This window comes from Pongo abelii, chromosome 1, assembly GCF_028885655.2.
Source record: "Pongo abelii isolate AG06213 chromosome 1, NHGRI_mPonAbe1-v2.0_pri, whole genome shotgun sequence".
NCBI lineage: Eukaryota > Metazoa > Chordata > Mammalia > Primates > Hominidae > Pongo > Pongo abelii.
Genome location: NC_071985.2, coordinates 232,673,743 through 232,700,059, shown reverse-complemented (window position 1 = coordinate 232,700,059; position 26,317 = coordinate 232,673,743). Strand labels below are relative to the sequence as shown.

The 26,317-nt window shown below is 61.2% G+C and overlaps 2 protein-coding genes and 1 long non-coding RNA gene across 3 annotated transcripts; 2 read left to right on the top strand and 1 right to left on the bottom strand.

Moving 5' to 3' along the window:
• The first annotated feature begins 4,080 nt into the window (after window positions 1-4,080).
• On the top strand, window positions 4,081-6,406 carry TMEM88B (transmembrane protein 88B). Its single transcript, XM_002811613.3, has 2 exons — window positions 4,081-4,587; window positions 6,067-6,406. The coding sequence occupies exons 1-2, from the start codon at window positions 4,333-4,335 to the stop codon at window positions 6,298-6,300; spliced, it is 489 nt and encodes a 162-aa protein (XP_002811659.2). The 5' UTR covers window positions 4,081-4,332; the 3' UTR covers window positions 6,301-6,406.
• Window positions 6,407-7,492: 1,086 nt separating this feature from the next.
• LOC112135459 (uncharacterized) lies at window positions 7,493-13,989 on the bottom strand. Its single transcript, XR_002916752.3, has 3 exons — window positions 13,625-13,989; window positions 12,476-12,984; window positions 7,493-9,344 (listed from the first exon to the last, which is right to left on the bottom strand). It is a non-coding gene; the product is annotated as an uncharacterized LOC112135459 (long non-coding RNA).
• A 70-nt stretch (window positions 13,990-14,059) lies between these two features.
• Window positions 14,060-21,669, top strand: VWA1 (von Willebrand factor A domain containing 1). The gene is made up of 3 exons (XM_024255403.3): window positions 14,060-14,211; window positions 15,316-15,873; window positions 17,469-21,669. Exons 1-3 carry the CDS (start codon window positions 14,139-14,141, stop codon window positions 18,176-18,178), a joined length of 1,341 nt encoding a protein of 446 aa, XP_024111171.2. The 5' UTR covers window positions 14,060-14,138; the 3' UTR covers window positions 18,179-21,669.
• Window positions 21,670-26,317: the final 4,648 nt, after the last annotated feature.

Sequence of the window (26,317 nt, the reverse complement as noted above, 5' to 3'; positions counted from 1 at the left end):
GAGCCAGGGAAGGGACAGATGCCTGGGCAGGTGGGGGCATGGGTCGGGGGGCGGGGGGGAGTGTGGGGAGAATCCCTGCTAGGGTGTGTCTGCATCTGGAAAAGCAGCTCTGCCCCAGCAAGGCCTGGGGCAGCGGGATCCTGAGGGCCTGGGGCAGGGTGGGTGGGGCTGGTGCTGAGGGCATCTTCCTGTCTCCCAGTACCTGGCGCCAGGCAGGAGAAGGGAGCCTGGCTTTCTGGGGTGGCTGCAGCAGCCCGGCCCCTCCAGCGGCTGCACGGGAAAGGTGATGGGGGCTGCCCATTCCCACCCCAGCCTCCTTCAGCCTCCCAGGTCCCCAAGGACAGGGTCTCCTGAGGGCCCTGGCCTGGCCTCCCCCACTCCCTAGAGGACTGCCTCTCCAAGGGCCCAAAGGGTCTCCAGGCAAGGGACCAGGGGCCCCATCCCACCGCACCCCAAGCCACACAGACCCTGCCCCGCAAACCTCATCAGGCTACTCCATCCGTCACCTTCCCAGATCCTGACCACAGATGGATCTGAGGCAACGTGCGACTCTAACCCTGTTTTAGTTTGTTCTTAGCATGTATCACTACAGGAAAGTATCTATGTGTTCATTTAAATGTCTGCCTTCCTCTTCTAGAAGGAAAGCTCTGTAAGGCTGATCAGGAAAGAAGCGAGGAGCTCTGGGGGCCGGGTGGAAAGTCCTGTACTCATCAGGGCCAGGGAGCCACAGAAACTACCTCACGCCAGCTTCCCAGAGGTACAGAGGCTAGAATGGACCTCCAGGAGGCCCCTCCCAAGACTCCCGCCTCCCGGGTTCCACCGTAGTGGGGGCAGCCACAGCTGCCTCTGCAATGCTTGTAGGACCCACACACAGTGGGGTACGGAGGGGCAGAGGCCGAAGCCCCTTTGCCATGAATCCAAAGAACCTGGAGTGGTTCTGCAGAGACATTCGAACCAGAGCGACTCCATCTTGAACAGGGGCTGAGTAAAACGAGGCCGAGACCGGCTGGGCCGCATTCCCTGGAGGTCAGGCATTCTTAGTCACAAGATGAGATCAGCACAAGATACAGCTCACAAAGACCCCGCTGATAAAACAGGATGCTGTGAAGAAGCCGGCCCCAAACCACCAAAACCAAGACAGCCAGTCCTCACTCCACATTATGTGCTGATTATAATACATTAGCATGAGACATGCCCACCAGCACCAGGACCGTTTACAGTTGCCATGGCAACGCTGGGAAGTTACCCTAGATGGTCTAAAAGGGGGAGAACCCTCACTTCTGGGAATTCCCTGCCCCTTTCCCGGAAAAGTCCGGAATAATCCACACCATGCTTAGTACATATCAAGAAACAACAATAAGTGTTCTCGGTGGAGCAGCCCAGGCCGCTGCTCAGCCTATGGGGCAGCCCTTCTCTTATTCCTTTACTTTCCTATTAAACTCGCTTTCACTTTACTCAGTGGACTCCCCCGAATTCTTCCTTGCGTGGGGTCCAAGAACCCTCTCTTGGGGTCTGGATCGGGACCTCCTTTTCCGGTGACAGTCCCTGGGACTTAGTAGCAGTTCAGCAGTGTTCGTTGAATAAATAAGCGAGAGACCTGGTTGGGGGGCACTTAGAAAGCAGAGGTTTTGCAACTTTTTAAAACTTTTTATTTGTATTTTTGAGATGGAGTCTCACTCTGTCACTCAGGCTGGAGTGCAGTGGCGTGATCTCAGCTCACTTGGAACCATCTGCCAGGTTCAAGTGATTCTCCTGCCTCAGCCTCCCAAGTAGCTGGGATTACAGGCACCCACCACCATGCCTGGCTAATTTTTGTATTTTTAGTAAAGACAGGGTTTCACCATGTTGGCCAGGCTGGTTTCCTGACCTCAAGTGATCCACCTTCCACAGGTTCCCAAAATGCTGGGATTACAGGCGCCCACCACCATGCCTGGCTAATTTTTTTTTTTTTTTTTGGAGATGGATTCTCGCTCCGTCGCCCAGGCTGGAGTGCAATGGTTTGATCTCGGCTCACTGCAACCTCCTCCTCCCTGGTTCAAACAATTCTCCTGTCTCAGCTTCCCGAGTAGCAGGTACTACAGGCACGTGCCTACAGGCCCGGCTAAGTTTTATATATATATATTTTTAAGACACGAGGTTTCACCATACTGGTCAGGCTGGCCTTGAACTCCTGACCTCAGGTCATACACCCGCCTCAGCCTCCCAAAGTGCGGGATTACAGGCATGAGACACCGCGCCCGGCCTGATTTTTGTATTTTTAGCAGAAATGGGGTTTCACCAAATTGGCCAGGCTGGTCTCAAACTCCTGACCTCAAGTGATCCACCTGCCTCAACCTCCCAAAATGCTGGGATTACAGGTGTGAGCCACCGTGCCCGGCGCTGTAGGGACACTGCAGGGAGGCCTCTGCTGCCCTGCTAGACGTCACGCGCCACATGGTACCACTCTCCTTCCTGTTCACACGTCTGAAGGAAGTAGGTGAGCTGGAGAGGCCTGGAACGTGTTGGAAGGGATGGAGCCCACTAGAAGGCCTCACAGGGAATGGCTCAGCTCACAGACACCTACTACTGTCAATTAATTATGAACATGGAGCTGGAGGCTGGGTGCAGTGGCTCATGTCTGTAATCCCAGCACTTTGGGAGGCTGAGGCGGGCAGATCACCTGAGGTTAAGAGTTTGAGACCATCCTGGCTAACACGGTGAAAACCCACCTCCACTAAAAATACAAAAATTAGCTGGGCGTGGTGGCATGCACCTGTAATCCCAGCTACTCTACAGGCTGAGGCAGGAGGATCGCCTGAACCTGGAAAGTGGAGGTTGCAGTGAGCCGAGATCATGCCATTGCACTCCAGCCTGGGCAACAAGAGCAAAAAATTCCTCCTCAAAAAAAAAAAAAGAAAACAAAACAAAACAAAACAAAACAAAATGGAGCTGGAACTGCTGATGTGCAATAAAGCCCTGGGAGACGGACAGACATCAGGGACTGTGCTGGGCACGGGGGCTGATGCCTGTCACCCCAGCACTGTGGGAGGCCCAGGCAGGCAGATCACTTGAGGCCAGGAGTTCCAGACCAGCCTGGGAAACGTGACAAGATCCCATCTCCCCAAAAATATCAAAATTAGCCAGGCACGGTGGTAGGTGCCTGTAGTCCCAGCTATTTAGGAGGCTGAAGTGGGAGGACTGATTGAGTCCAGGAGGTTAAGGCTGCAGTAAGCCGTGATTGAACCACTGTACTGCAGCCTGGGTGACAGAGTGAGACCCTGTCTCAAAAAAAAGTCAGAGTCGGGAGTAACGTTCGGAGAAACTGCTTGGGGTTTTGGATGGGAAAAGTTTTGCCCCTGACTAGAAATGATGGGCTAGGCGCGGTGGCTCACGCCTGCAATCCCAGCACTTTGGGAGGCCGAGGTGGGCGGATCACAAGGTCAAGAGATCGAGACCATCCTGGCTAACACAGGAGGGGTTTAAGTAGAAACCCCGTCTCTACTTAAAAAATACAGAAATTTGCTGGTCGTGGTGGTGAGTGCCTGTAGTCCCAGCTACTAGGGAAGCTGAGGCAGGAGAATCACTTGAACCAGGTATGCAGCGGTTGCAGTGAGCTGAGATCGTGCCACTGCACTCCAGCCATGGTGACAAAGTGAGACTGTCTCCAAAAAAAAAAAAAAAAAAAAAGATGGAACACAGGTTCTTGTCCCGGAAAATCTGCCTTTCCTCTGCTCGGGATGGCTGGGTTCAGACGCGAGGGTGCCTGTGGTCCCTGGCAGCCTGCTGAGTGCCCGCCCAGCCTGCTGAGTGCCTGCCGTGTAAGGGCCCCACACCCTGCGGCTCACGTGCGTCCCAGGTGCCCTCTTATCCACTCTGAGACGCAGGCGGAGGACACCGACAAGGTGTTCAGATGAGGGAGCAGCGGGGCTGGGGCTGGGACAGGGGGTGGGGTGCTGGCCTCCAGGTGGCGGCTACTGATGGGGCAGCTGTCAGAATCAAGCCCGTTGAAATGAGGTCTTTGTGTGGGGGAGCTGCAGTCCCGCCCGGGACAGGGAGGGAGGCGGCCCTGGTGGGAAGGGCCCTGCAAGGCCTGCCCAGAGCACCAGGAGCTGGCTGGGGCTGGAGACTGGTGCTGCTGGAGCTGCAGCTGCCTGGCAGAGGGGAAACTGAGGTGGGGGTGTGGCTCTGGGACAGACATCAGAGCAGGACCTCCCTAGCCAGGGTCCACGGTCTGGCTGGGGGATGTGGACTGGCTGCAACATGGGGCGGGGTTAAAGGTCTTCTAGGGCGGCCCTGGGGAGCACCACTCTGCACTGAGCACCGCCCGGGCCGAAGGCCTGCAGTGGCAGGAGCATGAGTGAGCAGGGGAGGGAGACAGACGAGGAGGAGGGAGGTGGTGCTTCCGACACAGCGCCCATGCTGCCCTGGGGACCTCCCGACCACCAGGCCTCAGCCCTGACGTGCCCAGGGTGGTCGGGGCCCCTGCTGCTGCCCGGCCGGCTGCTGGCCGGGCTCCTGCTGCACCTCCTGCTGCCGGCCGCAGCTTTCCTGCTGGTGCTCCTGCCCGCGGCGGCCGTCGTCTACCTGGGATTCCTGTGCCACTCAAGGGTGAGCCTGTGCCCCGTGGGCGGGGGACTAGCTGGGGTCCTGGGGAGTGGGCGTGCCCTGGGGCTGAAGGCACTGTGCCCCCTTCCAGAATTGCCCCTTGTCCTCAGAGACACGTGTGCCCCTCCCTGGCAGCCCCTTCTCCCAAGCACCCCCACCAGCCACAGCCAAAGAAGGGCTTTTGTTTTTCACCCAAGGGACAGCTCTGTCCCCTCCCTGAGGCCTCCCAGCCTTGTACCAGGGGCCACCAGGGCCTGGACAGCTGGGTGGGGGTGGGGAGAGAACGGGGCTCCAGGAAAAGAAGATGAAAATGTTGTTCAAGTTTCACTAACCCACAGCCCCCAGCCCCTCCCCAAACACACAAGGCCCCTCCCAGGCCCTCCTGCCAGCGCCGGGCTTCCCCACCTTCAGAGTGGGCTGTGGCCTGGTCTGGGGCCCCGGGTTTAGGCAGATGGCCCTGGGCCCCTTTCTGCTGGCATGGGGGCTGGCGCCAGCTGGTGATAGGAGGGCGCAGGAGGGCAGAAGCGGCAGTGGGCGCTTTTTCTGAGCCTCCCCTCAAGGGACCTTGCTCAGCCCTTTACCTGCTGCATCCGGGATCTCCTGTTCACTCCTCAGCACTGCCTGGCCCACAGCGGCCCGCCCCCTCCCCTCTCCCTGCCCTGCCTCTCCGTCGCCCAGGCCCTAATCCTTCATCCCTCCATCTCCCCCCTCCCTCTTCCCGCCCTGCTCAGCCCGCCACGGCCCCTCTATCGCCCCGCCCCTGCTCTTTCATCTTCTCTATCGCCCACTCGTCTCTCCCGCCCTGCACCCCTCCATCTCCCTTTGCCGCGGCCCTGCATCCTTTCTTCCACCCCGCTCTCTCTCCCCTCCCCTCTCCACCCTGCTCCCGCCCATCCATCCCTCACCGTCCGGCCCTCACCCCTTCATCACCCTGACCCACCCACCCCCTCTCCTCCGCGCCTCCCCTTCCCCTCCATCACCCTGCCCTGCTCCCTCCTCCCTCCCCTCCCCTCCATCATCCCGCCCCGCCCCCTCTCCTTCTCCCCTCCATCATCCCGCCGCTCCCCTCTCCACCCCTCCCCTTCCCCTCCATCACCCGGCCCTGCCCCCCTCCTCTCTCCCTCCCCTCCATCACCCTGCCCTGCTCCCCTCCCCCTTCCCTCCATCACCCTGCCCTGCTCCCCTCCCCCTCCCCTCCATCACCCTGCCCTGCTCCCCTCTTGTCTCCCTTCCCTCCATCATCCCGCCCGCTCCCCTCTCCACCCCCTTCCCCTCCATCACCCTGCCCCGCTCCCTCCCCTCCCCCTCCCTGCCCAGCTCCTCTTCTCCCCCTCCCCTCCATCATCCCGCCGCTCCCCTCTCCACCCCTCCCCCTCCCCTCCCCCCGCCCCTCCCCCTCCCCTCCCCTGCCCAGCTCCCCTCTTCTCCCCTCCCCTCCATCATCCCGCCCCGCCCCCCACTGACGGCCCGCCCGGCCCCCAGGTCCACCCCGCTCCCGGTCCCCGGTGCCGCGCGCTGTTCTCGGACCACGGCTCCGCGGCGCTCATCGTGTTCGGGCTTCTCTCGCTGCCGCCGCTGCTGGTACTCGCCTCGGCCGTCCGCGCCCGCCTGGCCCGGCGCCTCCGCCCGCTGCTGCCTCCGCCCGCTGGGACCCCCGGACCCCGCCGCCCCCCGGGGCGCCCCGACGGGGACGAGCAACTCTGCGCCTGGGTGTGACCCGGCGGCGGCTGCGAAACCCCGGGAGGCCTCCGAGCTCCCGCGCGACCCCATTGCGTGGCCCCGCCTGGAAAACTGAGGGTCGCCCTCCGCTGCCCCTTCCTGGCTGGGGGCGCAGCGCTCCCGGCTTCCGACCCCGGCTTCCCCCGCCCGCAGCCCCGCCCCCGCCAGGGAGGGCAGGGGAGGGGAGGGGAGGGGAGGGGAGGGGAGGGGAAGAGAGGGGAGGGGAGGGGACGGCAGGGCAGGGCAAAGCCCGGCAGGCGGCCCTCAGAGGAGGGGCGCAGGCCCCAGCCCCAAGGCATCCCGCACCTGCCCAGGTCCCGGCCTCCAGCGTCCAGAGCTCTGGGGCTCCCAGAAGACGCCCACGCTCGGCCAAGCCCAGGGTTCCAGAAGCCCAGGGGTGGCGGCAGCAGGGCTCAGCCTATGGCCAGGCTCGCATTCAGACATGTGCCAGCCTCGGTCGGCTCTCTCTGGATGACACTAAGATCTCCTCACTGACTTTGGTGTTCCTCGGTCTCACCAGCTCGTCCTAGCTGTGCCGAGCTCACACCCACCCTGTTTGGTGTAAGCCACAGGTCCACAACGTTCATCAGCTCCAGAAATCCCTCAACAATTATGTCCAGTTTCACCACGAATTCCTTCTCCATATCCTCACCGTTTTCTTTTACCCCCTCATCAAATTACTCTCTTCCGTCTAATCTGATTAACTCATTCATTTTATCTTAAATTATTATGTTAACATATGCAGGCCAGGCACGGTGGCTCACGTCTGTAATACCAGCACTTTGGGAGGCCGAGGCGGGTGGATCACCTGAGGCCAGGAGTTCGAGACAAGCCTAGCCAATATGGCAAAACCCCGTCTCTACTAAAAACACAAAAATTAGGCTGGGCGCGGTGGCTCACGCCTGTAATCCCAGCACTTTGGGAGGCCGAGGCAGGCAGATCACCAGGTCAGGAGATCCAGATCATCCTGGCTAACACGGTGAAACCCTGTCTCTACTAAAAAATATAAAAATTAGCTGGGCTTGGTGTCGGGCGCCTGTAGTACCAGCTACTCCGGAGGCTAAGGCAGGAGAATGGCGTGAACCTGGGAGGCGGAGCTTGCAGTGAGCCAAGATCGCGCCACTGCACTCCAGCTTGGGCGACAGAGCAAGGCTCCATCTCAAAAAAAAAAAACCATACAAAAATTAGCTGGGCGTGGTGGTGGGCACCTATAACCTCAGCTACTTGGGAGGCTGAGGCAGGAGGATCGCTTGAACCCAGGAGGCGGAGATTGCAGTGAGCCGAAATCACACCATTGCACTCCAGCCTGGACAACAAGAGCGAGACTCCATCTTAAAAACACACAAAAAAACAACAAAAAAAATTAGCTGGCCATGGTGGTGCATACCTGCAGTCCCAGCTACTCAGGAGGCTGAGGCACAAGAATCGACTCCATCTCAAAAAAAAAAAAGGGTTAGCATATCTAAAAGTTACATCTCATTGTTTTAGATTTGTCTGATTATTTTTTATGGTCTCTTGGTACATGCTTACTTTTCAGATTACAGTTTCCACTTCTTAAACATATTTCACATATAGTTATTTTATATTCTGTACTAAATAATTCCAATTTCCTAGTCTCTGGGGGTCTAAATCTGTGACTATTGTTTCTGCTGATTCTCATCAGTAGCATGGTGTTTCTCTGAACGTTTGGTAATGTTTAATTGTCAGCTGTTATCTGTGACAATTCTGAGGTCCCACTTGGGGATGCTTCCCTCCAGAGATTATTCCCCTTTTCCAGGCGAGACCACCCTCGGCCCCCTCAGTGACCCTTGAGACCCCTGGTTTAGCAGCCCCTAGGCAGAGACATACTTGTTCCCTGGCCGCAGGCTGGCTCTCTGTCCCTGTGTGTCCAGGGAGTTATCTGCTTTCCCAACCACTTCCCTTCATCATCCAGGTCTCCACACTACTCTGTTGTTTACTTAGAGACAGTCTTGCTCTGCCGCCCAGTCTGAGTGCAGTGGTGAGCTCCCTAGCTCCCTGCAGCCTCGCCCTCCTGGGCTCAAGTGATCCTCCTGCCTCAGCCTCCCAAGTAGCTGTGACTACAGAGTACACCACCACACCCAGCTAATTTTAAATTTTTTGTAGAGACGGGGTCTCATCATGTTGCCCAGGCTGGTCTCGAACTCCTAGGCACAAGCAATCCTCTCGCCTCAGCCTCCTAAAGTGTTGGGATTACAGGCATGAACCACCCCACCTGGCCTCATTTATTTTTGCTGTTTAATTTTGGGGGAGCCTCAGAGATATTTACCTTCTTGGAAACACAGCAGTCTATTAAAAATGTATGCTCATAGTAATTCATCCAGAAGTTGGTTGTTGCTGAAAGGCCTTTTAAGGGATCTAGTACATCATATTGCCAGCAGGGCTCAGCCCGTGACCAGCAAGGTCTGGGCTCCGTCTGGGGCCAGGGTCGAGGCTTGTTCCGTGGCCCTGAGTACAGCCTGGTGTGTGGCTGGGTCGAGTCCAGCAGAAGTCTCGGGGTTTTCCAGCCTCCATCCGAGTCCGGCTTTGATGCCTTTCCTGGTCAGACAGGAGCCGGGCCAGTGGCCAAGCTGCCAGGATGGCTTCCCCGGGGCCGCGGCTGCCTTCCTTCCCGTCCTGCCTGGGCTGGCTCTGGCCGCCACTAGGGGTTGAAGATGAGGGCTCTCCTGGGAAGCTCTTGGCTGAGGATCCGCCTGGTCCCGGAGCCATGAAAACAACAGCTGGGCCTGGTGGGGGTGGGGAGGCTGAGCGGAGAGGCCAGCTCCCTTGGCTGCTGGGCAGGGTCTTCTGTCCACAGCTGCTTCAGACGGCTGTTTCCAAAGGTGTTTCCAGCTTCCCAGGCCCACCCTGAGGCCCCAAACCGCCAGGGAGGTTGAAGGCACTGAGTGGCAAAGCCCGGCCCCAGCCCCAGCCGCCCGACCAGCTCACAGAGGAACACCTGTGGGGGGGCCTGTGGGCAGTTCACAGAGGGGTGTAGGAACGTGCCTGTGGGAGGCCATAGCCCCGGAGAGCAGAGGCCTGGCCTGCGGAAGAGAAGCAAGGAAGGGGTGATTCAGGAAGGCCAGAGCCCATGTGCCGGGGCAGGGGCCCCCACCCCCCCACCCCCTAGGACAGAACAGGCCCCCCGTTGGAAGGCAGGGGCCCCACCTCGTAGGACAGAATGAGCCCCGTGTCGAGGCCCCTGGGTTCTTGCCTGGCCTCTTTCATGGATCCTAAGCAGCTCCCTTATTGGCCACCATCTGGGAAGCCAGGAGCTTCCATGAAATGAGGGGGAGGTGGGGCCCCTGACCAGGGTTCCCCTTCTCAAGGCCCCAGGTATACAGTTGGCCTTTGCCCAGCCCTTCTAGCCCCTGCCGGGGCAGGACCCCACCTGGACCCCACAGTCTCTCCCAACTTTTGCCCAGCATGGCGTCCATGACCGAAACCCCTCCACTTCGGGGCCCTGGGTCCCCAGGCCCGCCCCCACCCTGAGGGTGCCTCTACACCCCTTCCCCCAGCCTGAGGGCCAGGAGCGGCCTCCCTCTTCCTGCAGTCTCAACCACAGCTCTCCACTGGCCCAGGGGCCTGAACTCCTCGGGTGGAGCCGAGCTGCAGGGTGGCTGTGGGGACCTCCGCTTGGCGTTCTTTCCCGGTGGCTGGGGCCCCTGCCCTGCCCAAATGGGAGCCCGGAGTGTGTGTGTGTGTGTGTGTGTGTGTGTGTGTGGCTGTGTGTGTCCCATCTGCGTCCCCGTCACGCCTCATGCCAGAGCAGGGGGGCAGTAAGGGGCCCCACCCCACTGGATGCAGTGAGCTTCCCACCTTGCCTTGTGTCATTTCCTGATTTGCGAAATATTTCCTGGGAGCAGAGTTGTTGGCAAGCACAGCCTCAGACAGTGTGAGCAGCTGGGGGACCCCTCAGATATGGCTCCCTCTGTCCCTCTGGCCTGCCCCTGCCCCCAGGCCTGTAAGCTGGGCAGGCTGTGGGGCAGGAACCCCGCAGGGTGAGTGGGCTGGTCTGAGGGCTAAGGCCCCTGCTCCCAGCCCCGCCCTGCCCGCCTCTGGGAGTCCCTCGTGGTGTGTGGACATAGGTCAGTCCCTCCCTGCTGCCTCCTCCCTATCCCGGTCCAGGCCCCTGGGAGTTTTGGGTCTGCCCAGGGCTGTGGCCTGGGCCTGTCTGGACTGTGTCTGAGGAAGGGGCAGCATGTGTCCTCCTCTTCCTTTCAGGGAAGGATGTCCCAGCAGAGAGGCAAAGTGAGGGGACCCACACAAGGAAGGGGCCCTGCTATTGGGAAACCCTGCGTCATTCAGGCCTGCTGCTCTCTGGCTCCCACCAGGCTGGGCTCTGTTCTCGCTGTGACGAACCTGCTGCCCCTGTCGAGGCCAGTAACACCCTCCACCCGGCCACCCCTCCCGAAGGCCCCCAGCCTGCTCTGCCCCTGCAGTCCTGACGCAGACGCCTCCTGCCAACCCCACGCTGCTCTCAGCACTCGCGGTTCTTTCTTTCTGCCTGGAAGGCTCTTCCTCGACTACCCCTTGCGTGCGAGTCCCCAGTGACCCCTTGTTCTCACAGGGAAAACAAGTAGACCATATCTTTCCTAGCTGGTCACGGCCCACCCCTCCTGGCCTGGCAGTGCTGGCCCGGCGCCTGTGTGTCCCCAGCACTGAGGCTGGGGTGCGGCTGTGCCCGGCACACAGACGAGGGATGGATGGACAGACGCAGATGGTGCAGCTCCCGCCCCTACCCAGGCTGCTACCCGCCAGGTGTCTACCCGCCACCCCAGCTGCTGCTGGCACGGGGGACTGAGTGGGGTCAGCTCTGGGGCCAGAGGGGCAGGCCTGGGCTCCTGGGAAGTGAAAAGTGACCCCTGAGGCCCCCAGGACCTGTCCTTCACCCCAGTGAGCAGGTTGAGTCTAGGAGCTAGGTGGGTCCTGCTCTCTTGGTGACCCCTGCTCTGCACCACTTACTGTTGTGGGGTGGGGTCCCGGGGCTCAGGCACACCCCAGAGCAGTGCCCCAGGCCCGCGCCGCTGCCCCTCACCGCCGCTGCCCCTCACCGCCGCTGCCCCTCACCGCCCCGTCTATCTGTTCCTGTGTATGCTTGAGTACATTTGTGAGACACGTGAAAACAGCAACAAAAGGCGCCGGGTGCGGGCCTGGGCGTCCTGCTCTCAGCTCGGGTCAGGGGTGGGGTCAGAGGCCTCAGGAGTTGCCCTTTTCCCCGGGGTCAAACATGACCACAGCCAGCTGGGGACAAAAGGCCCTTCTTCTTCTGCAGAAGCCTGGATTGTGCGGAGGAAGGAGCATTCCCAAAGGCGGGTGGGGGCAGGGGCGGTGCCCGGGTGAGAGCAGCCTCCCCAGCTTCCTGGAACCCCCTCCACCTGCCTGCAGACAGACCGGCAGGGCAGGCTGGCTCCGGGAAGTGAGGCACAGGGACTCCCACAGCCCAGGCCCAGACCGTGGGGGCAGGGTGGCCACAGCCAAACCAGGCTGCTCCCCACTCCATGGGGCCCCAGGCCACCAGGATCAGACAGGGGCTGTGCCTGCAGGAGGCAGAGGGCTCGGGGCCAGGACCCACTGTGATCTGGCCTGACCTGTCCTTGCCTCTGCCTCTTACCCCGGGCCCTTCTCCCTGGAGAGTGGAGGGTTCCGGCTGTTATATTTGTGCTTCCTCCGGTGTCTGCCTCAAGTCCGGCCCAGGCCCTGACACTGCACCTCTGGCTGACCCCATGTTCTCTGGGACCCTCTGTCCACGTCCCTCCTCTGGGGTGGAGACAGCGGGTGGAGGGTAGGACACAAGAATGAGTCCTGAAGACTGAGGGGCACGGGGAGAGCTGATGGGGAGGGTCTCCTAGCTGGAGGGACTCCAGGCAGGGCTGGGGGCAAGGCAGGTGGCTGAGCTCGGCCCAGGCTGGGTGGAGGCCAGGCCTCCTGTGCCTTCTCCCGCTGATGGCGAGCTGAAGGGAGGAGGGCGGCTGCTTCCTTGAGGGCCTGAGTCACAGCCAAGAAGACCCGCTCACTTTTTCCAGAAGTGAGGGAAACTTCCCCGTCAGCCCTGCAAGGCAGGCTGAGGTGTGACTGTGGCCTGCCTGCTGGGCAGGGGTGGGGGACAAGCGGGCCACTGGCTGTGAGCCTCCCCAGGGTGGGGGACCCTCGGCCCAGCTCCCTGCCTGACTACCTGGGCGTGCCTCCGCAGGGTCTGCAGCCAGCTTCCGGTCAGACCCCAGGTCCTCCAGCGGCTGCGGCCTTGAGCGTCATCTCCACAGCAGCCCCTGTGTACTCGGGGCTGGGGAGCCTGGCGAGGCCCCTCGAAGTGGCACAGCTGGCACTCTGGGGACCCAAAGTCCCCCCCACCGGGCCCAGGCGGAAGCAGCAGGCATTTCTGGTCCCAGCCGAGGTCTGAGGCCCCTCGAAGTGGCACAGCTGGCACTCTGGGGACCCAAAGTCCCCCCACCGGGCCCAGGCGGAAGCAGCAGGCATTTCTGGTCCCAGCCAAGGTCTGAGGTCTGTGGAGCCCAGCCAACACCTCCACTGCCAAGATCCCTGGCGGGGGGGGGCAGGGGACGCCGGCGGGGACACAGCTCTCCCTTGTTCGTGCCGCCAGCTCCTCAGACTCAGCCTGCTGCTTCCTTTTTTAGGCAAAGTCGAGTGCTGGCCGTCTGCATGGCCCCGCGGTGTCTCACCTGCCTGAAAGGGAGGAAGGAAGCCCGTGGAGCCCCATCCGTTCTCCTGCGGTGCATCCTCCAGGAGAGGGTGGGGAAGGAGGGGACATCCTGGCAGACACCCCCCCACGTTCCCCGCCCCCCAGCTCTGAGCTGAGGAGGCCCTGGAAGAGGGCCATGGCTACTCCGAGGGAGGGCCGGGGTGGGGTTCTCCTGTCCAGGGGACACTGCCAGCCCAGCCCCACCCGAGCAGGGGAAATCTGCCCTGGGGGCCACTGTCCCTCAGGACGACCCCTGCAACCAGCCACCTCTAGTCTGAGCCTCACCAAGACCCCAAGACTCAAGAGCTCCTGGCTCACCAGTGGGCCCCTCCAGTCCTGCTGGGGGTGTATCCTGGGTCCTGGAGTCTGGGCCCCTCACTGGGTAGGGTATATGGGTAACAGGCCCAGTGTGGTCCCACTGGACAGGGCCTCAACCAACCATCTCCTACTCCCATGCCTCTTCCTCCAAGAAGCCCAGGTGGGGTGGGTGCTTCGAGTCTCTCTCGAATTCCTGTCTTCCGTCCCCTTTCAAGGCACTGTGTCCTTGTAAGTTCCACCCCATGGCCCTTCCCATCCCTGCTGGTCAGTCCCTGGCACACATGTCCTATTACTCCAGACACCTACCCGCCTCCAGCGCTGTGGCCAAGGTGAAACCAGGGTCTGGACGTGTTTTTTTGGTGCCACCGCCAGCCCCTGGGGTTCTCTTGGGCCTGGCTGCAGGGACCCCAGCACCCAGAGTCACGGCAGTGGTGAGCACGGGGAGGGCCTAGCCTGGTACCTCCCTGTTCGGCTCCCGCGGCTGGGGGTCCGAGAGGGGTGGAGAGCGTGGACCGCACAGCCTCGGCCGGGAGAGGGAGACTGGAGTGTGTGTGTGCGCGTGCGTGCCTCGGTCGTATCTCGGCTGGTGCTGCGTGTCCCTGCGTGTCGGGGTCCGCTCGTGCGCGCCTCTCCGGGGTCTGTGCACGTGGCCCTCCGCTCGTGCCGGAGGGCGTGGGCGTGGCCTCGGCGTGGGCGTGGCCGCTCGGGGAGGGGCCTCCCGGGGGCGGGGCAGGCCTGTTCCGCGCGGTGACGCGCCCTGCAGCCCCGAGCGAGCGAGCTAGCTAGCGAGTTGCCGAGCGCGCCCCGTCCCTCGCGCGCGATGCTCCCCTGGACGGCGCTCGGCCTGGCCCTGGGCTTGCGGCTGGCGCTGGCGCGGAGCGGCGCGGAGCGCGGTGAGTGCGGCGCGCGGCCGGGCCGGGGCTGGGGCTTCTGGTGCCGGCTCTGCGCCGCTGCCCGCGCAAGGCCGTCGCTGTCCCCTGCTCCGGACGGGCGGGCGGGCTTGGAGGCTGCGGGAGCCGGGCGGGGGCGCGGGCGGAGCGTCCTGCTCACCTGAGGCTGGCGGCCCAGGTGCTCCAGGCGACACCGCCCGTGAGCGCCGGGGCGTAGGGGCCGCCCCGGCCCGCATCTCTGCGGGATCGCGGGCCTGGACGGGAAGAGGGAGATGTCTGTCAAAGGGGCACCCCTGCCTCAGTTTCCCTACCCTTGCGAGGGCCCTTAGTGGAGGGATGGTAGGGAAGTTGGAGTCGCCCCACCGCACTGGGGAAAACCGCAAGGCCCGGACTAGAATTGAGGCACGCTGGTGCCCTGGCTTGGTGGGGAGGGGCGGTGTAGGGCGCATCAGCCTCCACCCCGGGGGTGCCCGGAGGAAGGGGGAAGCCTGCGAGGGGCTGTTCGGGCTTTCAGGCTGCTAGGGGGTATATCTTGTGTGAGTCCAGGTGGGCTGGAGGATGGAGGCCGGGGGAGGGGCCGTCAATCTAGTAAGCGGGGTCTGGGCTCCAGCCAGGCCGTCCGGCGTGGTCATTGCTCTGCCTCCGACACCTTCCCCTGCTGCTGTGTGCACGCCCAGGGTGCCTCACCTGGAGGCTGAGCTGCGTGGCTGAACTCCAGCCTCAGGCTGCTCCTCTGAAAGCCAGGCTCGGAGGGAGCAGCCCCACGGCTCAGGCCTGTCCTGGGGGCCTAGGCCAGGACTCTTGGCTCCACCTGCTTGCAGGGTCTGTGAGGAATGGGAAAGTGTGGGGGCTTGGAGCGGGGAGTCGCCCGCTCACAGATGGGATAACACAAGCCCAGAGAGAAGCCCAGATTCCATGGCCGATGTGCAGTGAAACCCCCAAAAGTACAGGCCTCTTGCTTAGAGTTCCTCTTTCCCCCAACCTAGGACCTTTGGGGGAAGGCGAGCATCCACTTAAGGAAAGCTGGGGCCCTGGGGGACCCTGCCTTGCTGTGGGGCTGTCTGGGGGGGCCCACACCTGAGGCTGAGTATTCCTCCTTTCCCCCAGGTCCACCACCATCAGCCCCCCGAGGGGACCTGATGTTCCTGCTGGACAGCTCAGCCAGCGTCTCTCACTACGAGTTCTCCCGGGTTCGGGAGTTTGTGGGGCAGCTGGTGGCTCCACTGCCCCTGGGCACCGGGGCCCTGCGTGCCAGCCTGGTGCACGTGGGCAGTCGGCCGTACACCGAGTTCCCCTTCGGCCAGCACAGCTCGGGCGAGGCTGCCCAGGATGCGGTGCGCGCTTCAGCCCAGCGCATGGGCGACACCCACACTGGCCTGGCGCTGGTGTATGCCAAGGAACAGCTGTTTGCTGAAGCATCAGGTGCCCGGCCAGGGGTGCCCAAAGTGCTGGTGTGGGTGACAGATGGTGGCTCCAGCGACCCTGTGGGGCCCCCCATGCAGGAGCTCAAGGACCTGGGCGTCACCGTGTTCATTGTCAGCACCGGCCGAGGCAACTTCCTGGAGCTGTCAGCTGCTGCCTCAGCCCCTGCTGAGAAGCACCTGCACTTTGTGGACGTGGATGACCTGCACATCATCGTCCAAGAGCTGAGGGGCTCCATTCTCGGTATGTGGGAGGAGGCGGGGCCCAGGGAGCCCTAGCTGGGAGCCACAGGAGAGGCTGGGTTGAGACTTTGGGAAGATCTCATGTCCCCGGAGCAGCGGCCAGGGCCTGTGGGGCTGTGGTACCCCTAGGGTGCAGGGCTGAGTGATGCAGCTTCTCTGTGCACACTCTCCACTGGGCGACCCGTGTGCCCTGTGGAGACGGGGGCAGGCTTGAGTAGCCACCTCCAGGTGTAGCTCCCTGCTGATGTGTCCAGCCCAGACCTCGAGGCCCCATGGAGTGCAGAGCCCAGGCGTAGGCCCAGGAAGAAGCTTCCAAGTCTGGGGACTCTGCAGATGGGCAGCATGTGCTCCTGAGCATGCCCACCATACCTGGAGAGGGGTGAGCCAGAAAGGTCAGGGACTGCCCCCCAGAGAGCACAGGGCACCTCTCCTGGCTGGGGACAGCCACTGAGGACTTTGAACTGGTTCGGACTGCAGGCCCACTGTGAGGATTTCTTGAGAGGCCAGACCAGGGAAGGCCTGAGGCAGGAGCTGAGCAGCTCCCATTGGCTTATTTCTGGACCTCCATGCCCCAGCCAAGCCCTGAAGGAGCTGGGGCTGGAGATGAGGAACCTGGCCACTGGCTCAGCCTGCTGCAGCCACTGAAAAATGCCAACCCTGGGGATCTCACCAAGTCTCGGTCTGTGGGTTAATCATCCACCCAGAGCCGGAAGGGGTTGGACTGTGGGTTGGAGAGGGGTGGACGGCCCTCCCCAAGGTTTCCCCAGGGACATCTGGCCCCTAGTGGCCCCTGGGTCACTCAGTGCAGCTGTGCCTGGAGGGGACCAGGAGGAAAGGCTGCCTTAAGCAGCGGGAAAGGAAAAGCCTGAGGCTGCAGTGCCGAGGGGCCAGGCAGCAGGGTGGGGGCTCCTGAGAAAGAGGCCGGGTCTGAGGCTGGGGCATGGGAAGAAAGTGGCCCAGGCACCCAGCACCACAGGAGGAAGATCCTGATAGCTTTAACCCAGCGCAGACATTTATGAGCCTCGCCACAGCAGGGTCACTCAGAGGGCTATGTGGGGCTTGGTGTCACGGGCCCAGGAGTCCCCCTCTGAAGTACCCCACCCCACACTCTCCTGGGGACCCAGGGCAGGCAGCACCTCCAGAACCCCAGGGCCTGCCCCTGTGGTCTCCCATCTCCTGGCTGCAGCTCAGAGAGCCGGGCTGACCTCAGACCCGGGCCTGGCCACTCAGGCTGGGGCTGGTCCTCTGCTCTCAGGCACCACCGTGGACTCTGCCGTCTTTGAGGACCTTTGTCCTGGTCACCCATCTGGCCACTGCACCTCTCCACAAAGGACTGGGTTTGGGGCTGAGGGAGGCAGGGGCGCTTCTGACAGGGCCTGAGGGGGCTGCTCCCTTTCCTCCGTCCTCCCCCAGCCAAGGCACGTTCTGAGAATCTCCAGCATCTGCGGGGCATGGCTCCAGCAGCTCCTTGGCCGCGGGGCCCCGTCTCTCCTAGCGGGGCCTCCAATCTCCAGATCTTCCCCATCAGCCAGGGCCGCCCTCCAGGAGCGGAGGAGGAACTGACCGCTGTTCCCTGACCCCCTGCACCACCCACAGACGCGATGCGGCCGCAGCAGCTCCATGCCACGGAGATCACGTCCAGCGGCTTCCGCCTGGCCTGGCCACCCCTGCTGACCGCAGACTCAGGCTACTATGTGCTGGAGCTGGTGCCCAGTGCCCAGCCGGGGGCTGCGAGACGCCGGCAGCTGCCAGGGAACGCCACGGACTGGACCTGGGCCGGCCTCGACCCGGACACGGACTACGACGTGGCGCTAGTGCCTGAGTCCAACGTGCGCCTCCTGAGGCCCCAGAACCTGCGGGTGCGCACGCGGCGGCCCGGTGAGGCAGGGCCGGGGGCTTGGGGCCCGGAGTCGGGGGCTGGGCCGGCCCCCACGCAGCTCGCCGCCCTCCCCGCCCCAGAGGAGGCCGGGCCGGAGCGCATCGTCATCTCCCACGCCCGGCCGCGCAGCCTCCGCGTGAGCTGGGCCCCAGCGCCGGGCTCGGCCGCCGCGCTCGGCTACCACGTGCAGTTCGGGCCGCTGGGGGGCGGGGCGGCGCAGCGGGTGGAGGTGCCCGCGGGCCACAACTGCACCACGCTGCAGGGCCTGGCGCCGGGCACCGCCTACCTGGTGACCGTGACCGCCGCCTTCCGCTCGGGCCGCGAGAGCGCGCTGTCCGCCAAGGCCTGCACGCCCGACGGCCCGCGCCCGCGCCCACGCCCCGTGCCCCGCGCCCCGACCCCGGGGACCGCGAGCCGTGAGCCGTGAGCCGGCGTCCCCGCCCAGCCGAGAGGGCCGGCGCCTACCCGAGGGCCCGTGCGTCCCGAACCCGGTGCGGAGGCGCCCAACCCGGGAGACGGGTGCAGGCCCGGCCTTTCCCCACGCGGGCTCCGCGCGACCCCGGTCCCCTCCCTGCGGCCGCAGGGCTTCCCCGCCTGGCGCCTGCCCTCCAGGGCTGGGGCCTCGCCTGGCGGGACCCGGCAGCAACTCCGGCCCCATCCCCGCCCAGAGTCGGGCGTGGTGTGGGTCCGTGCGTGATAATTGAGAGCATCAGACCCAGGACTGTCCAGGGAGGAGCCCCGGTCAGACTCCCACGTGTGAAGACCCGGCCCCAGGTGGCAAGGGCTGGCCTGGGGCGGGCAGCTTGGGTCCTGGACGTTGATAGGAAGTGGAAGGGGGAATCGCGGGAAGCTGGCCCAGGTCAGGTCCCCAAAGGCTTCTGAAGAAAAGGAAGGGTGAGTAGGGGCACCCGGACGCTGATGGTGGCCAGAGATGCTCAGCCGGCCGGGAGGGCAGCACCTGCTGGGGACGGTGGCCCTGCCTTCATGCCCAGGACACCAGCTGGGTCCAGCTAGCAGCCACTGGGAATCAGAGGAATGGGGCAGAGCCAGGCATTCAGGACCTTGAGGACAGGTGACCCCACCCACCCACCGCCACTATCAGGCCCCAGGACCACACTGACGGGAAGCCTTCCGTCGCGTGGGAGCACGTCCCAGGAGCTGTAGGGACGCCGCTCTCCAGGGAGGCCCCAGCGACCACACCATCTTTTGGCTGTGAGAGATCTCACCCCTGGGCTACCTCCTGTCACTATTCACTGCCCTGGGGTCCGTGGGCGAGTTGGCCAGGGTGGGAGTGCCTAGCCAGGTGCAGTCCCCGCCCCGCCTAGTCCTCGGCTCCCAGGACTGTGGCGTCACGCAATGCTCACCTCGTCTCTTCCCCACTAACATCCCAGACTTTAAAATTCAGTAAATCAGATGTACACCGAGCCTGCAGTCTGGCTAGGATGCTTTACTCCTCCACAAACAGCAGCCATGCAATGGACAGCTTGTGAAGGTCTCTGCCTTTTGGGGTGTCCGGGGAGAGGAGGTGGAGCTCTCCCCTCCCAGTGTCAGGCCTCCTTGGTCCCCCTGTGCACCTTTTATTCAGAGAGCTTGGGCCCCCTTCCTGTGGGGCTGGGCCCAGGGCAGGTGGCTGGAATGCAGAGGACAAGGGGGCTGGGGCCTCTGCAGGGCCATTCCCACCGCAGCCTCTGCCACGGCCCATAGCCCTGGGCCCAGTGCCACGCGGGCTCCCTCTGCTGGCAAAGCCACACCGTGCACCATGTGGGGTCCACTGCCCCTTTCCCCACGTGGACTGTGTGTGACCCCAGGAACTGCAGCATTGAGATTGTCTCAGTCCCTCCCTCAGGCCTGGTGGGCATTGTGCCAGGGGCCGCCTTCGGGACAGCTGGCCTTGGCACCGTCTCCCAAGAACCCAGCTCTCTGCATCCCGTGGCCCCGCCAGAAGCCCACCAGCTGGGTGTGGTCACCATTCATGGAAGGCCGGCTGGGGTCAGGCTCACCACCCAGAATTTGCGCTCCGGTGTGATGATGCGTGAGACACAGGAGGCCCCCCTGCCTGTGTGTGCAGGGGGTGTCTGTGGGGGGGCCCTGCTGGCTGGACTTTGGGTTTCTCCTGAGCTCCCCTTAGCCCCCAAGTCAGGCCACGGAGGCCTAAGCAGGACCCGGGGGCTGTGTGTCACTGCAGGCGGCGTGCTCACAACTGCACTGCTGGTCAGCAGGTGACCAGGTCGCAGGCCCGGGCTTCGGGCCCCACCTGCTCTCGGGTAGGATCTCCTTCGTGCGGTCCCTGCCCCCTACCCCGTTCTCTGAGGTGTTGGCAGATCTGAGCCCACGGTCACCCGAGAGGAGATGCCTCTTGCACACTGAGCCCAGGCCCAGCTCACGGAGCACCCTGCGGGTGGCAGTGGGGCACCAGGGGCTCATTCCTGGTGGCCTCGGTGGCTTCTGTGGACGACTCAGACTCACATGAGAAGCTGGGAGGATCTCCAGCTCTGCAATCCCGAGAGGGCAGAGCAGGGGTCCTGGCCACAACCCTGCTCCCCACATACCCGTCTGGCAGAGGCTCTGCCTCCCCTCTGCCCATCTCTGCACACCAAGGCCGAGCACAGCACAAGGCCTCACGGAGAGTGTGAAAAGGCACTGCCGCCTCTATCTCAGTGCCAAGGAATGCCCCTTCCAGAAGCCCTCGTCTGACAAGTGCTGCCCCTTACATAGCCCCAAGCATTTTAAAGTCTTTGAGTCTGCACCAAGTCTCGGAACAGCTCTGGCCCCGGAGTGCTCCTTCCAGGCCTCTGTGCACCGGCTGTCCCCGCGGATCCTCCACCTCCCCTGATACAATCCTGGCCCCGACTCAGTCCACTCAGGGTGCTGTGCAGAGGCTGATACCCGCCAGGACTTCCTTGCCGAGGGCCCGGCCATGTCACAAGGCCACTGCACGCTTTTTGACATGCACATGGAAATCAGGAAGTGCCGTGCTGCGGTTGCTTCTAGTTGAGACAAGAAGAGTGACAAGGTTGTGATCCTTGTGGCAGGTGTTCAGAAGGCCAGGGGTGGGCAGCGCTGGGGAGAGCCCTGGGCACTTCGAGGAGACCCCGAAGGGAGGCTGCTCTCATACCTGCGCCAGTTTTCACCCTCTGTGTGAGCAGGGCTGCTGTTAGCTCCCACATCTGAAGAGAACCAACCTGAGGATTTCACGCTGACTGCGTGCGAGACCAGTCCCTGATAGGTTATGCGAGGCCCTTCGCTGGACAGCCCATTGCTGGCCACTGGAAGGAGAGGCAGAGGGGGCTGAAATTCGGGCCTATGCCTCCGTGAGCGATGACGGACCAACAGCTCTCCAGCACGTGAAGCTCTCCAGACAGCTGTTCGTGAGAAGCCAGACAGAGGCCTGGGGTGTCAGTCCAGATTTCTGGGAAGTGGGGTGTCCAAGCGTGGGCCACACTGCTGTGAGCCACCTAGGGAAGCTGGTCGCCTGTTTCTATAGTGACGGTAATAAACCAAGTCAAATCCCTGAAGCACAGCCCACATGACAGCCTCCTGCCGGAGAGAGGACAGTTTAAGACTGTCAGCTCCAGGGCAGTAGCTGTGTGTTTCCTGCTTTTTTGGGGGGTTGCGGGGAGACAAAGTCTTGTTCTGTCACCCAGGCTGGAGTGCAGTGGGGCGATCTCCGCTCACTGCAACCTCTGCCTCCCAGATTCAAGCGATTCTCCTGCCTCAGCCTCCTGAGTAGCTGGGATTACAGGTGCCACCACGCCCGGCTAATTTTTGTATTTTTAATAGAGACGGGGTTTCACCACGTTGGCTGGGCTGGTCTCGAAGTCCTGACCTCAGGTGATCCAACCGCCTCAGCTTCCCAAAGTGCTCGGATTACAGGTGTGAGCACCCTGCCTGGTCCCCCCTGCTTTTTTTTTTTTTTTTTTTTTTGAGACAGGATCTCACTCTTAGGCTGGAGTACAGTAATGTACTCATAGCTCACTGCAGCCTCCATCTCCCAGGCTCAAATGATCCACCTCAGCCCTCCGAGCAGCTGAGACTACAGGCGCACCCCACCACGCCCAGCTAATTTTTGTATTTTTAGTAGAGATGGGATTTTGCCGTGTTGCCCGGGTTCGTCTTGAACTCCTGGGCACAAGTGATCCACACACCTCGGCCTCCCAAAGTGCTGGGATTACAGGTGTAGTCACCACTCCTGGCAAAATTTTTTTTTCGGGATAAAGGTCTTCCTTTATTACCCAGGCTGTTCTCAAACTCCTGACCACAAAGGATTCTCTTGGCTTGGCCTCCCCACCGTGCTGGGACTGCAGACAGGAGCCACCACGCCCGGCCTGGCACTGCTGCTTTCCTTTGCCTCTCGAGAATCAGTGCACTTTGAGGAGCGCTGGCAGGGGCTGACGGCTTTCAGGGAGCCCTATGGAGAACTGGGAGCCCTGCTTTTGGTGGGTAGTTGGGGGGGACCAGCAGCCCAGGGCCATACACTGGGGGCCGTGGCTCCGGAGGGTCCAGTTGGGCAGCTCTTCTTTTGGTTGTGGGAGGGCCTGCCCGTTGGGGAAGGAGCAGGGGGCCCATGCTGGCCCAGGCTGAGACCAGAATGAGTGGGGAAGGAGCAGGGGGCCCATGCTGGCCCAGGCTGAGACCAGAACTACTGGGTCCTTTTGGAAGCTGGAGAGAAGGAATAGGAATGGGACCCACCCCTCCCTCCTGAAGGCCGGGCCCCCCGAGAAGAACGAGGCTGCAGAGTGATGTGGGGGCCAGCGGTGACCTCATGACCACACTGTGCTCAGGTGTAAGAGGGCACGCTTCTGCCCAGGCATCGTCCATGGAAGACACTTAGCCAGCCACTGCAGCGTCGGTCCTGGGATGCCCTGGGGCTGGGTGACTGGGGGCCACAGGCCACACTGGGAGACCACAGTCCTGGCGGGCCATGCAGCTCCCTGTCCCCAGAGGTCTGCTCAGATGCAGAGAGCTCAGGAACCACACTCGCTGCCTGAATTCTGGGAGCAGAGCGTGGTACCCACTGCCTGGCTGGGGCCTACTCTGGGACTCCAGCCCCTGTCCCCGTTGGCCCGGGCTTCCGGAGGCAGCTGCGTCCCTGTCTTGGCTCAAGGTCAGGCTGGAGGCCAGGCTGTCCACCTGCCTCTGGAACCTGCACAGTCACTCCTCCAGGTCCTCACTGCTGGAGGACTCTCTCAGACGGGAAACCTTTGCTTTGGGGGCAGGGCGGGGTGCAGGGGTCGGGGAATCACAGCGAAACAGCACAGTGTGATGGCGCAGAGCCTCATACTGGTCGATGAAACAATGCTTTCTGAACTTTGTGTCCTTAGGAAGGGTGTAGGCTGTTGGTTGAAGTAGGAAACAGAAGAGGAGCCTGGGCACGCAACGGGGCCATCGGAGAGCAGACCCCTCGGCCTGGGCACGCAACGGGCCCATCGGAGAGCAGACCCCTCGGCCTGGGCACGCAACGGGCCCATCGGAGAGCAGACCCCTCGGCCTGGGCACGCAACGGGCCCATCGGAGAGCAGACCCCTCGGAGCTGCAGTGCTTGGAGGGAGGCGGTCTACCTCTGCTCACTCTCTCCATTTCTCTATCTCTGCTCGCTCTCTCCATTTCTCTCTTTTTTCCTTTTAGAGATGGGTTCTTACTCTGAGCCCAGGCTAGAGTGCAGTGGTGTCATTATAGCTTACTGCAGCCTCGACCTCCCAGGCTCAAGTGATCCTCCTGCCTCAGCCTGTCCAGTAGCCACACCCTACTAAGCCCGAATTAGCCCCAGAGGCGTGCACCACCACACCTGCTAATGGTAAAAATTTGTTGTAGAGACCAAGTCTTGCTATATCGCCCAGGCTGGTCTCTAACTCTTGGTCTCAGGAGATCCTCCCACCTCTACAGGATGGGCCACCAAGCCTGGCCTCAGTTCCTCTTTAAAGGAATTGCCTAAATCTTAAACCAGCAATCGATACTTTGTATTTAAAATTAAGCCAAGTTCGACCGGGCTAGGTGGCTCACGCCTGTAATCCCAGCACTTTGGGAGGCTGAGGCAGGTGAATCACGAGGTCGGGAGTTCCAGACCAACCTGGCTAACATGGCGAAACCCTGTCTCTACCAAAAATACAAAAAAATTAGCCGGCATGGTGGTGGGTGCCTGTAATCCCAGCTACTCGGGAGGCTGAGGCAGGAGACTCGCTTGAACCCGGGAGGCGGAGGTCGCAGTGAGCCGAGATCGCACCATTGCACTCCGGCCTGGGCAACAGAAGTGTTTCAAAAACAAAAACCAAAACCTTGATGGAGCCCAGCACGGCAGCTCACGCCTGGAATCCTAACACTTTCAGAGGCCTGGGTGGGTGGATCTCCTGAGCTCATGAGTTTGAGAACAGCATGGCCAACATGGTGAAACCCCATCTCTACAAAAAATACAGAAGAAAAATCCAGGCGCAGTGGCTCACACCTGTAATCCCAGCACTTTGGGAGGCTGAGGCGGGTGGATCACCAGGTCACGAGATCGAGACCATCCTGGCTAACACGGTGAAACCCTGTCTCCTAAAAATACAAAAAATTAGCCAGGCGTGGTGGCGGGCGCCTGTAGTCCCACCTACTCAGGAGGCTGAGGCAGGAGAATGGCAGGAACCTGGAGGTGGAGCTTGCAGGGAGCCGAGATCACGCCACTGCACTCCAGCCTGGGCCACAGAGCGAGACTCCGTCTCAAACAACAACAAAAAAAGCCAGTTAAAAGGCATACTTAGAATTGGTATAGATGGTGCCTTCCTGGTTCTGTAAGTACTTTAAGGCTTGGCTGAGTGCAAACAGCTCACATGCTTGAGCAGACCAATTATTAGGAAACTTTCTTAACTCTATTTTTTTATGTTTTATTTTTTGAGACGGAGTCTTACTCTGTTGCCCAGGCTGGAGTACAATGGCGTGATCTCGGCTCACTGCAACCTCCACCTCCTGAGTTTAAGCAATTCTCCTGCCTCAGCATCCTGAGTAGTTCGCCACTACGCCCAGCTAATTTTTGTATTTTTAGTAGAGACGAGGTTTCACCATGTTGACCAGGCTGCTCTCGAACTCCTGACCTCAGGTGATCCTGCCCTCAGGTGATCCACACTCGCCTCAGCCTCCCAGAGTGCAGGGATTACAGGTGTGAGCCACAGAGCCCAGCCTCTTAACTCTATTTCCACAAGAGTTTTTCCTGTTAGTTACTGATTACGCATTGTGTCTTTTTCCTCGAATCACCTGGGAGGAACTATCTTTAAATAAGTGTCATCCCGTAATGCACTACGGCCGTCCGTGGGTTACCACATTAAGGGTTGTTGTCAGTGGCCTCCGTGCCTTTCGGTAAGTATTTCTTTTTTTTATTTTTTGAGACACTGTCTCATTCGTCGCCGAGGCTGGAGTGCAGTGGCACTGTGTCGGCTCACTGCAACCTCCGTCTCTCCTGAGTTCAAGCAATTCTCCTGCCTCAGCCTCCCGAGTAGCTGGGATTACAGGCGTCCACCACCGTGCCCGGCTAATTTTTTGTATTTTTAGTAGAGACACGGTTTCACCATATTAACCAGGATGATCTCCTGACCTCGTGATCTGCCCGCCTCGGCCTCCCAAAGTGCTGGGATTACAGGCGTGAGCCGCCACGCCGGGTGTACTCTGGCTTTTAAAAGAATGGGGCACATTGCTTTTTCTTGACTACGTCTATCTCTCCTTTTCTCTCTCTCTTTAACTCTGTCTCTTTCTCTCTCTGTCTCTCCCTCTCTCTTTAACTCTGTGTCTCTCTCTCTGTCTCTCTCTTTGACTCTGTCTCTCTCTCTCTGACTTTCTGTGTTCCCTCTGTCAGTCTTTCTCTTTCCTCTAAGATTTTTTTTCCTTTCTTCTAGAATATCTTCTATAGGCTTATTTTTCTAGTTCTTTCTTTTGTAATTTGTGGTTAATATCTGGCCAATTGTTAGTGACAAATTCCTTGCCCAAGAGGATCTTCGACACCTTGACCAGCAGATTTTCTCGTTTGTTCTTTTAATCTGTCTAAAAATTGTTACAGGCCCTTTATCTTTTCCCTGCTGTATGTTAAATATTCGGGTAAGATTCTGGGTTCGGGGCACGGATTCTTTAATCCCATTTATGATTAACTTCCTAAGGTCCTACATATTTTCTCAATGGGCCTCCGAGCCCGGCCAGAAGATTTTTATGGTAAAATTTTGTGATGGGAAAACTCATCCCAGAAAATTTTGAGACCTGATGCTTAGGCCTCAGCAGCTCGGAGAATACGTACTTCTGTCCCAGGACACCCAAATGTCGAGGCTTCCTTAAGCGCAGCCTGAATCAGGGCAGTGGTGTTGGGAGGTCGGCCCGCAGTGGCCCTTGTCAGGGAAGCCACAGCAGGGGCTGTTTCTGCCGCTGGGGAGTTTGGGCCCCTGAACCCAGCCTCTCAGCGACTGCCGTCCCGGCCGACGTCACCCGTGTCTGTGTCAGGGTGTGGCGTCTGCAGCCCCCAGGTGCCCGGGACGCTTGGAGCCCTGCGGTCCTGGGGCAGGCACAACCTCTGGATTGGTGTTGAGCATTTTTCTGGTTTTAAAGACCTTTCTCT